This window comes from Anomaloglossus baeobatrachus, chromosome 6, assembly GCF_048569485.1.
Source record: "Anomaloglossus baeobatrachus isolate aAnoBae1 chromosome 6, aAnoBae1.hap1, whole genome shotgun sequence".
NCBI classification, from domain to species: Eukaryota; Metazoa; Chordata; class Amphibia; order Anura; family Aromobatidae; genus Anomaloglossus; species Anomaloglossus baeobatrachus.
This window is the reverse complement of record NC_134358.1, coordinates 245,601,051-245,616,942: the sequence shown is the minus strand read 5'-3', so window position 1 is coordinate 245,616,942 and position 15,892 is coordinate 245,601,051. Positions and strand designations below refer to the sequence as shown.

General features: G+C 41.6%; 1 protein-coding gene across 3 annotated transcripts in view; it reads left to right on the top strand.

The window, feature by feature from the left end:
* The window catches only part of DSP (desmoplakin), a 74,558-nt gene that overhangs the window by 43,100 nt on the left and 15,566 nt on the right, over positions 1–15,892 (top strand). For all 3 annotated transcript variants that reach the window (XM_075314783.1, XM_075314785.1, XM_075314784.1), the window contains exons 3-15: positions 2,489–2,637; positions 2,723–2,891; positions 3,951–4,079; positions 4,847–4,897; positions 5,548–5,709; positions 8,474–8,578; positions 9,346–9,441; positions 9,687–9,812; positions 10,045–10,197; positions 12,522–12,676; positions 13,103–13,229; positions 13,739–13,979; positions 14,797–15,029. In XM_075314783.1, the coding sequence (XP_075170898.1) occupies positions 2,489–2,637; positions 2,723–2,891; positions 3,951–4,079; positions 4,847–4,897; positions 5,548–5,709; positions 8,474–8,578; positions 9,346–9,441; positions 9,687–9,812; positions 10,045–10,197; positions 12,522–12,676; positions 13,103–13,229; positions 13,739–13,979; positions 14,797–15,029 (1,896 nt within the window). The remainder of the gene's footprint in view (positions 1–2,488; positions 2,638–2,722; positions 2,892–3,950; positions 4,080–4,846; positions 4,898–5,547; positions 5,710–8,473; positions 8,579–9,345; positions 9,442–9,686; positions 9,813–10,044; positions 10,198–12,521; positions 12,677–13,102; positions 13,230–13,738; positions 13,980–14,796; positions 15,030–15,892) is intronic.

The following is a 15,892-nucleotide window of genomic DNA, read 5'->3' as shown; positions in this document are numbered from 1 at the left end:
CTTATAAAAGTGATTGTACGTTGTTTTGTTAGAGCGCGCTAAAATTATCTGTATGGAATATATGATACTAGTGGAGCTGGTCTTACAGTGTGTCAGTAAACTCTGAAATACTGTCAAGGCCTGCGGGAAAGTAGGATTTTTTGGGTGAGGACTTAATGAAAGTTGGTTTAGTTATGTGTTGAAGCCTAAGGGCTAGGACACATGGCAAGTAAAACGGTCCGAGGGGAATGCGATAAAAAAATATCGCATTCCACCCAGACGCATGTTACTCTATCGGGCTGTTCCCATCTGCGACTGTTTTCTCTGTCCGACTAGGGCTGAGAAAATAATCATAGTATGCTGCGGGTAGAATCTGATCTGTTTTCACGCTCACTCATACAACTTTATGGGTGCAAGAGTAACATCGCATTGCACTTGCATGACACCGGAGTGTAATGTGATAATCGATTCAGCTGGCAATGTACGAGATAGGGAGGTTAGTCCCTCCCCCTCCTCAGCGTCTGCACTCTCCTCCGCAGCTATGATCCGATCGCAGCACAGTGGCATAACACTCTGCTTACAGTCGCAGCACAGCGGGAGCCAAGAATCGCATCGGATGCCATACGCTTATGTGGCTTTATGCGGGCATCACACGAGACGAGCTATCGTGCGATGCATCGTCGGGGTCACGGTTTTCGTGATGCACATCCGGCATCGTTTGCGACATCGTTTCGTGTGACACCTCCGAGCAATGCTGAATCGGTCACAAATCATGAGTCGTGTACACGTCGCTTATTTTTTAAAAAATCATTTACTTTTCATGGCGCCAGTTGTTCATCGTACCCGCGGCAGCACACATCGCTCCGTGTGACACCCCGGGAACGATGAACACAGCTTACCTGCGTCCCGCGGCACCCGCCGGCTATGCAGAAGGAAGGAGGTGGGTGGGTGTTACGTCACCGCCGGAGTCTGCTCCAGCGACTTCTGCTCCGATCGCCAGGCGACGCCGTGTTCCTGCCGTGGATGGTGCTGGTGATGGGAGAGGAGTCGATGCCAGCAGCACCGGTGGGCGCAGGCTCCGATCATCCACTGGGCTGGGTTATCTTGGGATCTGCAGTACCGCTGGCTGACTGTAGGTGGCGGGTGTCTCCCAGCTGAAGTACCATCATTCAGCTACAGCTAATGGGAAGACACCACACCCTTCTTATTCCCCCTCCTGTCTGCTGGCCTCTACCAGAGAGAGTTCTGATTCTGGCTCATGTGCTGTTTGTTTTGTGATTCCTGTGCGCTGACTTGCTTGTTGTTGACTACCCTTCTGCCTGCTGTTTTGCACCTCGCTGCCCGACCCGGATCTGACCACTGCTACGTTTTCTGTTTACTCCTTTGCCTGCCGATTCTGTCCCTGTTCTGCTGTTCCTGGTGTGACCCTGCCTGACGACTACTCTCGGACTGCAGCCTTCCACGGGGAGAGATCTCCAGGGCCTTGTGTAATTCCAAATCCCTGTATAGGGGTTAAAGGGTTTCAGGGTTCTGGGGTCCTGCTTGGTGAGGGGCTTCCCTTTAGTCTGTCCATTACATCCTACCTGAGTCTGTTTTATCCAGGCAGGTGTTACAGTGGGATGTTTACATCCCGCTCATCTCCGCCCCGCCGCTTCTATTGGCTGGCGGCTGTTTGACGTCGCTGTGCCGCCGAACGTCCCTCCACCTTCAGGAAGAGTATGTTCGCCGCCTACAGCGAGGTCGCTCAGCAGGTAAGTACATGTGACAGGTTTAACGACTTTGTGCGACACGGGCAGCGATTTGCCCGTGACGCACAAACGACGGGGGCGGGTACGATCGCACGATAGATCGTACTGTGTGACGCCCGCATTAGAGAAAAGAACTCTCCTAGTTTTTCAAAAAGAGATACCTTTTTTCCTCTAACGCATCTTTTTTTTTTTGCATTTCTGCTGGTCATTTCCGAAGTCCTATTATTAATGTTTTGGCCATCTGCATTTTTGTGGCGCCTTTTTTTTTTTTTACTGTAGTTTTTTAAAGCTTCATTTAACAATGGAAAAACTACTAGCGGTGTTTCAACTAAAAATACAGGCAAACTGTTTAAAAAGATGCCCTGGTGTCCTCTGGTCTCTGTTTTGAGCCTTCCAGTTAACTTGTATTGTAAAGTATAGAGAGCATCTTTAGAGCAGAAAATGCCTGAGGAATGGTCCGGTCAATTGTTTTAACCGCTTGTTGCCTTTGGAGATCTAAAGTGGTTAAAAGATGCTCAGAAGCATGAATATATGAACAGAAAGTTGTTTTAGACATTTGGTCGGCGCTTCTTCAGGAGGTTTTAAATGTTGAATGCACCTGAAAAGATCTCATGTGCACATAACCTAGTACTCTGCTTGTTCTGGATATAAAACTTCAGGGCTAGGGCGGCAAACTGAAACTAAGACACAGATTCTAACAACGCCAACCTGTATCATTTCAGAAATCGCATATCCAATAATATAGGCATTTTATTTTCCAGGAAATAAAGTATGGAGATGGAAGTCAGTTGGTCCGCAACAGAGAACTGGAAGATTGTCTTGGTACAGCCCATGAGGAAATGGAGGTGGTTGAAGGTCTGATCAAGGAGATGAGAATGATGGGACAACCATGCGATTCCTACTACAGGAAGTATGGCCATACAACGACCAGTTGATTTTATGTCTGACAAATAGAAAATCTGAATCACATTAATATGGCTTGTTGTACTTTGTAGATTGCTTCAGCTTGCTGACCAAATGCGTGCCCTTGATAAAGCCATTCATGGCCCACGAATGCGCAAGGGATCTAAGGGTGGTGGATATTCTTCTCAGAGTGGCTCAGGATGGGATGATCACACTAAGCGGATCACTACAGAAGCATTAAATCAAATTCGGCAGCAACGGGTAAGTGGAAATTCGTACCATTAGAAAAATAGCGGCGAAACAAAACATCTATATTCCATGTAAGTGGAAATTATTTGATCTTCAGCAGCCAAAATCTCATGCAGAGAATTGTTCCTAACAAAGTGTTCTTATAGCATTGTTTTGAGCGAAACGCTTCACTAAGTTCTACATAAGTTAAGTGCCTCTTAACAGCTGTCTAGTATATCTGTGGTAGTCTTGGTTGAGTGGCCATAACTATTACCCGTGATGTTCCTGGGCAATATGCCAGAACATGTGATTTGGGTGACCTGGCTATTTTGTTTCAGCATGACTGTAAAAGCTTGAAGTTTTCTGTGACTGTGAATGTAAAATGGCTGCTACTTTTGGAAATCTGCCATAATGCCCTGGGCGAAGGTGTGCCACTGTGCAGCGAGTTACCTCACCGCAGCTCGAACAGCTCTAAATTATACATCAGTCTGGTGTATGTCCACCCAACCTTGTTAACTAGAACTACATGTACGAAAAGCAAAAGGACAAAATATCTTCTGTAGAAAAGGCACTTTGCTTTCATAAATAAAACCATATTGATTTATTATATTGAATTGTTTAATAAATATATTTTTACATATATATATATATATATATATATATATATGTATATATATTTTTTTTTACCATAAAGTTAAAATGTAAATTAAAAGAAAAGACTTGTTTTCAGATCTCACATCACACAAGTTAGTTCAGAGTGAGCTTGATTTACTCAGTATTTTGCTTTTCAAGTTTTTTCTATTTTAGCCAAATATCATGATCGCTGCAATTATAGTAATTCTGTTGGGCTATGTTCACACAACTGTATTTTTGGTTCTACTTCTGCTCCGGAATCAACTGACAGCACTTTGACCAAAGTTATTTAATGGGGCTGTACAGATGACAGATAAAAAAAAATTCAGTTTTTTCACAATGAAATACGCTCATGTGAATTTAGCCTTCCAGACATTATCATTGTGACTGAGCATTGAAAAGCATGTTGCAACCTATATCCTTTGTTAATCTTATTAACTCTTTGTTTACCTTCTTTAGCGTCAAATAGAAATTGTTGATTGGGGATTTGATGCCGCTTCGGTAGAACAGCAGATCGGTAATCACAGAAAATTCCACAATGCCATCGCTGACTATCGGTGGGAGCTGGACAAAATTAAAGCCGATTTGGTAATGAATCCTTGACATTATTAATTATTTATTGCATAATTATTATTATTATATTAATAAAATGTGCTACTAGTTAATTTGGACCATATTGCATTGTTTGGGCACCTTTTATAAGAGTTATTGCCTACATACACAAATGTATATACTCAGACAAGTGATGAATGGGCACGCAAGTTAGTGATTACACTGTGGCTTTATTCTTCTTAGATTTCTTCACATTGGCCTCTATTCATAGTGTTTTTTTCTCCAGAATACTGGCGAAAAACACTTTGATGTCATAAAACTTTTGCTCTTCTTGAGGTTGGGAAAAATGTTGTGTCTTTTTGGTATTTTATTGAAAATTGCGCCAAAATGAGTGTAATTGGAGTATGAAGCCACGGCTTGTCTAATTTATAATGAGCTGCATCATACCTTATGCCAGGAATCTTACTCCAATCTGTGACTGGAGTAAGATTTATTGCAAGGCACAAGGAAACAAATGCTACTGTTCAGGCGCGTCTGATTCCGGTGCAGACATGTGCCTCTTAACAAATCAAGCAACTTTGACTACAGTATCAAGAACGGTGTGAACAACGCCAGTCTGATTAATGGGGCTTCTGACTGTACTTTGGATTGTAAAAAAATGTTCACACACTAGTTCCCACATGCCACCGGTTCTTTCAAGTGCTGCAGTTTATTTTTTATATTTAAATCAATACCTAGAATATTTCTATTTTAATTTATAACTGTGCTAATATAATGTTTGTTTTTTTTCATTACTTGTCCAGCGTGAGAAAGGAGCAATTTATCAGCTAGAAGAAGAATATGATGCATTGCTGGTAAGTAACTTTTATGACCACAAGTGCCACTATTATTACCATACTTGAAATCTCTAGGATGCTGCAAAAAATCATTATCCATATGAATGAATGAGATTCCTTGCAATCGGCATACACATAGGCGACCTCTTCTTTCTCTAAACACTCTATATTAGGATTTTTAGTGATGTAAACAGAGTTGAAGGTCTTGTCTACTTAAGAACCCAATTTACAGGGACACATGTTCATCCTGGTCAAACATTTCTTTGACTCTTAGGCTATGTGCGCACGTTGCGTAAATTCATGCAGTTACGCTGCGCTTTGCAGCGCAGCGTAACTGCATGCGTCCTGCGTCCCCTGCACAGTCTATGGAGATTGTGCAGGGGCCGTGCGCACGTGGCGTCTCAGAGCGCAGCGCTTCGGCTACTGCCGAAGCGCTGCGCAAAAAGAAGTGACATGTCACTTCTTTTCTTGCTCTTTGCCGGCAGCTCCTGCTCTGTCTATGGCAGGAGCTGCAGGCAGAGCGCATGGAATCGGCTTCACTACGGACATTTCTGCAGCGATCTAAAGCGCACATGTGCTCTTCAGATCGCTGCAGAAATTTCTGCAGGGCTAGTACGCAACGTGCGCACATAGCCTTATTCTAATATTCATCTGTTTTTCAAATTTAGAAATTCTCTTTTGAAAGAATGGATCACCTGCGACAGCTACAGAACATCATTCAGGCCACATCCAGGGAAATCATGTGGATCAACGATCGAGAGGAAGAAGAACTGCTCTACGATTGGAGTGACAAGAACACCGACATCCCAAGGAAGCAGGAAGCATTCTCTGTAAGTCACCAGTGCTTGACTATTGGTTTCCTTTTCTTTTAGGCTTTTTCGGTTTTGGCATCAAGAATGGAGAACTTTGCAGAGTTGTTCTGGAGGCTGAAAATGTCAGAATCCAAATGAATAAATGGCTGTTTCTACTTTAAATTGATTTAAAAAAACAAGATTCATTAGGCTTTTAGCAGATCTGCGATCCCATCTGTGGAAGTAGACCTTGTGTTATGTTTTACAATGGAATAATCTTCAAAAGAGGCTATAGATAATTCTTAGGATAGTTCTGTGTGTGATAAACCCCCACTTTGCCCTACTGCTTTATTCATTGTCTGAGTGGTGATGATAGCTGAGTTTAGTGGTTGCCTATCTTTGTCAGTGTCATACCGGCAAGCTACATGGTCCACTACTGTCTCCACCTGGTCACATTCATACCAGGATAGAACTGTGATAATCATTATATAGTTTAAAAAATATCATGTGGTCCCCCCTATTTTTGATAACTAGCCAAGGTAAAGCAGACAGCTGGGGGCTGGTAATATCAGCCTGGGAAAGCCCATGGTTATTTAGCCCTTCTCAATCTGATAATAGCAGCCTCCAACTGTCTGCTTTACCTTGGCTGGTTGTCAAAAATAGGGGGGACCCCACATCATTTTTGTCTTTTTAATCATTCTCTATTCACATTTGTTTGCAGGGCGATTGTCTTGCTCTTACCCCCATTTACTTCCTCTTGAAGCCCCTTAGTCATTACTACCACCATTTTACAATACCAAAGTTCAGGTCCTTTTAACCAAAGTCCAGGCAAACCCGAACATCCATGGGTCTGTTCATCCCTATTCCTTAATCTATGAAGATTGTTCTATAGCAATGCTTGTGGTTTTGCTTGTTCCATAACACAACAAAATATGTTCAAGGGATTATGTCTGAAATTCTATTAACTTAAAATGTGATTCGATTTGGGAGCAGTTCAAACCTATTCACGGGACAAGTCATAACTTCTAGATTGGTAGGGTTTAACTATGGTGACCACCACTGATCTCCAAATTGGGACACTTTTATCCACGAAAGAATGAAAGGGCTGTGCATATGCCTCACTGCTCATCTATGCTTTCCTTATGGGATTGTGGGAGCACTGTACTATGGTTTTCTCCAGCAGTTCCACAGGGAATGAAAACACTAAGTGGAATAACAGTGCCCCATTTTGATGATTTGTGTGGGCCTAGTGGTTGGACCCTTTTTAATCTAAAATTTGTCACCTATCCTATGGATACTTGATAGGTTTTAGCACTTTACATGGGTTGTCCTTAAGCTGGTGTCACACACAGCAACAACGACGTCGCTGCTACGTCACCATTTTCTGTGACGTTGCAGCGACGTCCCGTCGCTGTCGCTGTGTGTGACATCCAGCAACGACCTGGCCCCTGCTGTGAGGTCGCCGGTCGTTGCTGAATGTCCAGCTTCATTTTTTGGTCGTCACTCTCCCGCTGTGACACACAGATCGCTGTGTGTGACAGCGAGAGAGCGACGAAATGAAGCGAGCAGGGAGAAGGAGCCGGCATCTGGCAGCTGCGGTAAGCTGTAACCAGCGTAAACATCGGGTAACCAAGGGAAGACCTTTCCCTGGTTACCCGATATTTACCTTCGTTACCAGCCTCCGCCCTTGCTGCCAGCGCCGGCTCCTGCTCTGTGCACATGTGGCTGCAGTACACATCGGGTAATTAACCCGATGTATACTGTAGCAAGGAGAGCAAGGAGCCAGCGCTAAGCAGTGTGCGCGGCTCCCTGCTCTCTGCACTGTGACATGTAGCTGCAGTACACACCGGGTTAATTAACCCGATGTGTACTGTACCTAGGAGAGCAAGGAGCCAGCGCTAAGCGCGGCTCCCTGCTCTCTGCACATGTAGCACAGCGACGTTATGATCGCTGCTGCGTCGCTGTGTTTGACAGATAAGCAGCGATCATAACAGCGACTTACAAGGTCGCTGTTACGTCACAGAAAATGGTGACGTAACAGCGACATCATTGTCACTGTCGCTTAGTGTGAACCCAGCATTAGTAGGCACTAATCCACTGTATAACAAGTTGTTTGACAAGTTGTTTGATACTCATTTACCAGCCTGTTTACATAGGCCATCAAACAATGGGGACATAATGATGACTTCAAGGGATACTCCACTACTGACAACCCCTTCTTAATTATTATATTCCCCTATGTAAAATAAACACCGCCTGTACTTACCTCTTGTGTTGGCATTGTTCCAGCAATACTGGTGCCTGGTCTCATGTGAGATCATGTGAGCCATGAAGCCAATCAGTGGCAGCTGATGGGCTGCTTCACTCTTTCACTTCTCTCAGATAAAAATGACATCCAAAAAAAGGTAGAGCTGCGGCTGCGCTCCGACTTTCTCTGAATTAATTGAGAATGAAGCTGCTGCTAATTGGCTCCATGGCTCACATGACATAGTGAGCGTAATCCTTGGGAGATCAGGCGCCGATCTCGCTTTAATTGTGCCTGCACTAGAGGTGAGTAGTACAGGCTGTTTATATTTTAAATGGGAGAGTATATGAAAAGGGAATTTCTAAGTAGTGGACAGACTCTTTAAAGGAAACAAAAAACTTGTCTAAAATTAGAAGACAGACAGGATTTCCACATACACACTAGATCTGTGGCCATGAAATTGTCTAGATTGACCAATATTAATCTATTGTGTATGGCCAGAGTTAGCCAAATATATGAAAACTATAACTAATCAACTTTTTTTCACTTATTTTCTAGAAACTTATGAGTCAATTGGAAGTTAAGGAAAAAGAACTGAACAAGCTGAAACAAGAAAGTGACCAACTGATTATGAGTCAACATCCAGCATCGGACAAGATTGAGGTAAAGCTGCGATAGAGATGAAAGTCAAAGATCACAGCATCCAGAGAACTCTGAAATGAGTTAATTAGTTTTGATGAGAAGTACATAACTGGCATGAAATAATCGTACCTTTATGCTATAATTAAAGGCAAAGTCTTGTCTCCATTGCAATTATATAAAATTGGCTATTCACATTAGAAGAATGTTGCCTTTCCAGCTGATTTCTGCAGGACCAGTCAATTGTATATGGTGGTGTCCCATTAGTAGATGTCAAAGGAAAGAAGGTCCAAACATGTTAAATTTAATTTCCAAATTATTCTGTTCTTAAATTCCCATCTCAAAGTTCCTATCCCGAGTACGTAGTAGGCGTAATAATAATAGCAAATCTTCCAATTAGAAATGTAGTATAGTTCTCTTGAAATAGCCATGTCTCTTGTGTGTGGGCATCTTTATTCTCCAATAAGTTAGTTAATTTGAACTTTTACCTTGGATTAGAGCTGGTTGCTCTTTCATCATTGGGGTCAGCTGAAGATGTTAAAAAATGACCATGACATATTGAAATGAATGGTCTGTTGGACGTGATAACATCCATTCTTTGGAGGTAGAAAAATGCTTTTCTCGCTGCTCTTCACTCTAATAAATGAGTTGATTGGGAGACTGTTTAACTCTACAAGCACATAACACCCTAATAGGTTATTCTAAAAGTGTACATAGTTTTACTAAACCATACACTTGATGTATATTGTGTCTATTCTTTGCTGCTAATAATGGAGGCTGCTCTTTCTCAGGCTTACATGGACACGCTGCAGACTCAATGGAGTTGGATTCTTCAAATCACCAAGTGCATTGATGTCCATTTGAAAGAAAATGCTGCCTACTTCCAAGTAAGTTATGCTCATATTTTGGAATCTCAACAGGGACAGTTTACCTAGCCAAGCCGATCTTGCCTACTGCAAACCATGCTGCCCATACTTCTGGGAATATGTTCTTCGGCCTAATGTGGCAAATTGCTTTTGATTCTAAAGATAGTTTAGATTTACACAAACGTTGAAGAAATAGATTCTTACTAATGAGTTATTTGTTTATTTGGAATATTTTCTTTCATTCTCACAATGTTATTTATTTTCAGTTTTTTGATGAGGCACAGAGCACCCAAACTTACTTAACAAACCTTCAAGACACCATCAGAAAGAAGTACCCATGCGACAAAAGCATGCCATTGCCACGAGTCCTGGAAATGATTAAAGACTTAGAGGTATGATACTGATCTCTTTTCATTTCCTCTCCAATCAGACCCAGAATACATACACATCAATATACAAATTTACTAATTAGGCATTTCCACTCTTCTGTTTCTAGTCTTGTGAAAATCCGCACCATATTACAAAGTGTTAGACTTTCTAAGAACTGGAGGCCCACAGACTTACAATATTTATATTACTAATCATTTATTGGAGTTTTAATGGCTAAAATTTCTTTTTTTGCAGAAAGAAAGAGACAAAATTAATGAATATAAGAGACAGGTTCAAAATTTGGTCAACAAATCCAAGAAAATAGTACAGCTCAAACCAAGAAACCCGGACTACAAGAGAGAAAAGCCGATTGTTCTTAAAGCTCTTTGTGACTACAAGCAGGATCAGGTATCATTCATTTCAAATTTATAGAATGTATAATAAATCCTTTAGCATTTGCTTACATTTTTATTAAAGGGAACCGGTCAGGTCCCCAGTGCAGTTCTGGGTGCATATCTAGCTTCCCTCCCTAACTGTCCCTGCATCTAGTATCAAACATAAACAGATTAGGAAAAGTATTTCTAAAGACAGCTTATGAGATGCTAATGAGGGCTGTGACTAGTCGCAGGGGCGTTAGTTCCCTGGCTACTCTGCCCACTTAGCTCAACACACCCCTGTGGACATGCTAACATGTGTTACAATGCCCAGCATCATGGCAACACAATACAAAGCCGCCCATGATTGCAGCTTTGTACCCGTTAACATTGAGCTCCTTTGAAGCTGGGTGTATGCACCCTGGCTTTAAAGACATTCACTGCAAGTCGTCCATACTTCCAGTCATGTGCACTACTGCTGTTTGAAGCCGGGAAACATACACGAGTTAACATGTTAGCACACCCATAGGGGCGTGATAACAAGCTAAGTGGGACGACTAGCCAGGGAACTAATGCCCCTGCGACTAGTCACAGCCCTCATTAGCATCTCCTAAACTGTTTTTAGAAATATGTTTTCTAAAGCTTTGTTTGTGTGCTAGTAAATGCTGGGCCAGTTAGGCAGGGATTCTAGATATGCACCCAGTACTGCTCGTGGTTCTGGGTGCCCAGGGGACGGGGACCTAACAGGTTCCCTTTTAAGTAGCCAGATAAAAAGATAGCAATGTGTTTTAAAGAGGACCCGTCACTTGCTCAAAAAATTGACCTAAAAACTTTTAAAAATCCTTGACCTTTCCTGATTCTGTCTTTTTCCATTTTGAGCTGTGTCACTACATTACAGACTAAAGCGGGCTTTACACGCTACGATATCATTAATGAATTATCGTCGGGGTCACATTGTTTGTGACGCACATCCGGCGTCATTAACGATATCGCAGTGTGTGACACTTATGAGCGACCTTAAACGATCGCAAAAGCGGTCAAAATCGTTTACCGCAGAGAGGTCGTCCTGAAACAAAAAATCGTTTTCTGCTTATTAGCGATGTTGTTCCTCGTTCCTGCGGCAGCACACATTGCTGTGTGTGACACCGCAGGAGCGGCGAACATCTCCTACCTGCCTCCACCGGCAATGCAGAAGGAAGGAGGTGGGCGGGATGTTACGTCCCGCTCATCTCCGCCCCTCCGCTTCTATTGGATGGCTTCCGTGTGACGTTGCTGTTACGCCGCATGAACCACCCCCTTAGAAGGGAGGAAGTTTGCCGGCCAGAGCGACGTCGCAGGGCAAGTAGGTCTGTGTGACGGGGGCAAGCGAGGTTGTGCAGCACGGGCAGCGATTTGCCCGTGTCGCACAACTGACTGGGGTGGGTATGATCGCTTGCGATCTCGCTAGCGAGATCGCAGCGTGTAAAGCCCGCTTTATTCACATTTGTTGCTTTTGGAGCGCAATATGTGAAATTTCCACTTGCCGACCAACTTGGCATTTCTACAGAGTGGAAGTGGGAGCATTCGCTTTCATCTTTTTTGCCACAATCTGAAACATCTGGATCAGCTGCCAAACTATGACTTGCAGCGTCTGGGAGGGAGGGGTGAAAGCACATGCCCCCTGAGAAGACTCTGAAGAAATGCCTAGTTGGTGTGCTAGCAAATATTTCACACCGCGCGCCAAAACCAACAAATTTGAAAATCTCTGAAATGCTAAAATGCAGCGCAAAACAGAAAAGAGCAACAGAATTGGGAGAGCTCAGGGATTTTTATAAGTTACCTAATTCAATTTTTTTTGTGGAGATGACAGGTCCTCTTTAAATTTACCCATGACTTATCCTCAACAGAATAAAATCAGAATATTAAGTACAGTAACCTATATTCCTTGAATGCTATGAACCAAAAACACACTGCGACAGTCTCACTGCTCACTACGCTTACACAATACAGACTGTCTTTAGTGGCTTCTATATTCTGCACACTCATATGAAGCTAGAATTAATCGAATTTGCTGATAATAATTTTTAATCTCCATGTAACTTATGTCTTATAGAAATGAGCAATTTGAGCCTCACTAGCCTGGTTGAGTCCAGATCTCTGTGGCAGAAAGTTTTCATTTTTGTGGCACCATACTTTCCGAGGATGCCGGGTGCAGAAGTGAAGACTTGCTGCCTCGGAGAACTGGACTGGAAGCTGGACAAGGGCAGAGCAAATTGACTTGCTTTACTCTATTCCCCTGCATTAATAATGTGTAAAGTATTTGGTAAAAATGTACGAGATGAATACTACATTATTTTTTTTTATATAATTTCTGAACAGAAAGTTATCCACAAAGGAGATGAATGCATCTTGAAGAACAATTCTCAACGCAGCAAATGGAATGTGACGGGTCCTGGTGGGTTAGACATGGTGGTTCCATCTGTCAGTTTGATCATCCCCCCACCAAATCCTGGTGCTAACGACTTGTCTTCCAAGTAAGATCTTCCAGCATTTTAAATGTTTTAGCCAATAGGGATTATAATGGATATATCAATAAATGTGAAGAGAAGAGTTTTCCGAACCTGCCAATGAGTCAGGCTGACGGGTTACCAACTTTTCTTCAAACAGATGATGGTAATGGCACATAATTGGCATGTTGATTAGTATTGCCCAATATTTTTGTTCTCCAGGGAGATGAGACATTACCAGAGGTGTCTAGCAGTTATGTAAGGTGTATGGACACCTTGAGTTGTAGATTTTCAAAACTGGTCACATGAAAAATTGATGTGATTGACCAAGGATCACGCTTTTTATGACTTCAATGTTAGATAGAAAGAACATACCCCTGAACTGATAATTGTCTACTTGTATGTCCTCTCACATCGTGAGCATAAGTATAAACTTGTGCTGTCATGTTTCAGGATAGAACAGTTTTATGAAGCAATTCTGACTCTCTGGAACCAACTGTATATCAATATGAAGAGCTTGGTGTCCTGGCACTACTGCATGATTGATATCGAGAAAATTAGGACTATGACACTTGCTAAGGTATGAGTTTATACCGTACGGTAAAGATAATGGAATTTCACTTTCACTTGTTTTCATTTTGTTTTATCACTGAAAAAGACCACTAAAATACACTTTCAATATTTTCCGTCTGTAATAATTATTATAATTGAGACACTTGTGTTTTTTTTTTTTTTTTCTTCTCGATTAGTTGTGGAGTTACTAACAGCAATCAGACTGGCCATGACTTTTTCTTAATCTTTTTTTTCTTTGCTTTTTATTTATTTTACATGTATCTCTCATATCCCCCACCTCCTCCCCCTTTTAAAATCATAAATGGTTTTGTTTTATCTGATGTCCCCTGTAACTCTAGCTAATATGTTATCCCCAGTTACAGTAGAAATTCAGCTCCCGCATCCTCATGATGTCATGCAGTTGCTCTGCTATACAGTGAGGTTTTAGAACACATTGCTCCAGGACATTTATCATTTATGGTATGTCCAGAAGTGGCTAAAAATGTACATAACTAAAAGAAAGTCTTTTCATTACAGCTAAAGACCATGCGTCAAGAAGACTACCAAAAGGTTGTTTCAGATTTGGATGTACATTACCAGGAATTCATGAGAAACAGCCAGGGCTCAAACATGTTTGGTGATGAAGACAAAAGAAAAATGCACAGCCAGTTTTCTGAAGCACAGAAGCATTATCAGACCCTGGTGGTACAACTTCCCAGCTACCAAACTAAGGAGACCACATACATCAAGACACGACCACAACAGCAAATTAATACTTGTATGTAAATCTGTTCAAGTACAACTTAAAAAACTACATTTCTTACCACCTCCTGTCCTTACCCTTTAATAGGGTCAGTGTGAACTGATCGTTTAGGGCAGAACCAGGTGGTCATAAGATGGTTATACAAAAAGCGATCACCCGTTTGATTAGATTTCAGCTGTCATGTTTTTCAAATACAATGCAATGTCCACTAGTGTTCAAGATTTGTAAGAATGTAAAACTTTAAGGTCTCATTCATACAACTGATTTCAGTATAGTTATCATGTAGATCTAGAATATGGTGCAACTGGGCTTGCATGATGGGACCATGCAAGCCCAGTTGGATCCATCTTCATTTCAGTTTGTCCAGAGACAAGATATCACTAATCTAGGAGTCCATTGAGCACAGCTGATCTGCAGCTAGATGTAATTTGTTAATTCTATTCTAAAAGGGATTGTCTTGCCATAAGATATTGATGACCTATCCAGTCCACCCACACCAATCAGCTATTTTTTCAGCTCCTATTCTGGAGAGTAGGAACTCTTCTGCAGTACTTGGCAGCAATGACTACACATTGAACATAGCTGATCAGTGCAACTTCAGTTAGTAGATACATCTGGCCCTCACTGGAGTGAATATCAACTAATCAGTGGGAGTGGACCCCACCAGTCTGATATTATGACCTAACCTTCAGATAGGTCATCAGTATCTTATGACCAAATAACCCCTTTAATGATGGTTAATGAAGGTATTTACCTCTGATATTTCATCTTTATGCTCATAACTGCATTTTATGGTCACATAACATCTGTGTATCTGGTTATTTCCTTTCAGCTGAAAGAGTTGAAGTTGTTACCCAAAATACTGCCTCCAATTTGAAGGGAAGCAATACTTCTACTACTGTGGTAGATAGTGACAGGCTAAAACAGGAGAACTGGCTGCTGTTAGAGCTCCAAAAGATCCGCCAGCAAATGGAGATCCACGAGACCAAGCTTCTGCAAAGAAATGTCTACAATGTCGATCAAGAAACATTCAGAGATTTCTCTTACAGAATAAATGATTTAGAGGTATGTCAGTATTAAAAATTATGGGAAATTCCATTTATTATTTTCATTCACGCTTGTTGTGCTTTTGATATTCTGTTTATAAAGTACATGAGGGAATATAAGCAACGGTGTCTGTATGTAAGCCCTATAAGCAAACATAATGCACTTTTTTTGGCATTATTGCAAAACAGTGATGTTTGGAATAATGTAAAAAAAATTAGAAAAAAAGCAGTAGGCGATATTGACCTAAATCCATAGGATTATGTGAGGCCTGTTTTGGGACTAAAAAGTACACATCAAAGTAATTTTAAGAGCTCCCTCTAACAATAGAAGGGATTTATTATTTATTTAGCTTACTTTATATAATTCCATTAATTCTATGGTGATATACAGATATCATCATCACTGTTCCCATTGGGGCTCACAATCTACATTCCCTATAAGTATGTCTTTTTTTTAGTGTGGGAGGAAAACTGAGTACCTGGAGGAAACCCATACAAACACGGAGAGAATATACACACTCCTTGCAGATGTTTCCCGTAGTGGGATTTGAACCCAGGACCCCAGTGCTACTTAGAGAAGATCTGAATTTTTTTTTGATGAAGCAATTCTTGAGAGTACACAATAAAAGGAACTGATGACCTACAGTAGTGCCCATGTTCATGCCCATAAAGGGGATGGGAAAGTTTGAGGGAAAATGTAGTGGGTATGGATGTATAGTATATTTACGTGTGTGTGTGTGTGTGTGTGTGTGTGAAGATAAGTGCAAATTATGAGCGTTTTCTTGGTATAATAGTGTGTTTTAATGATGAGAAGGGCCTGCTCGTGCTTTACACTTGGGTGTTGAAGATCTAAAACTCTGGTCTTTCTTACACTTGTCTTTG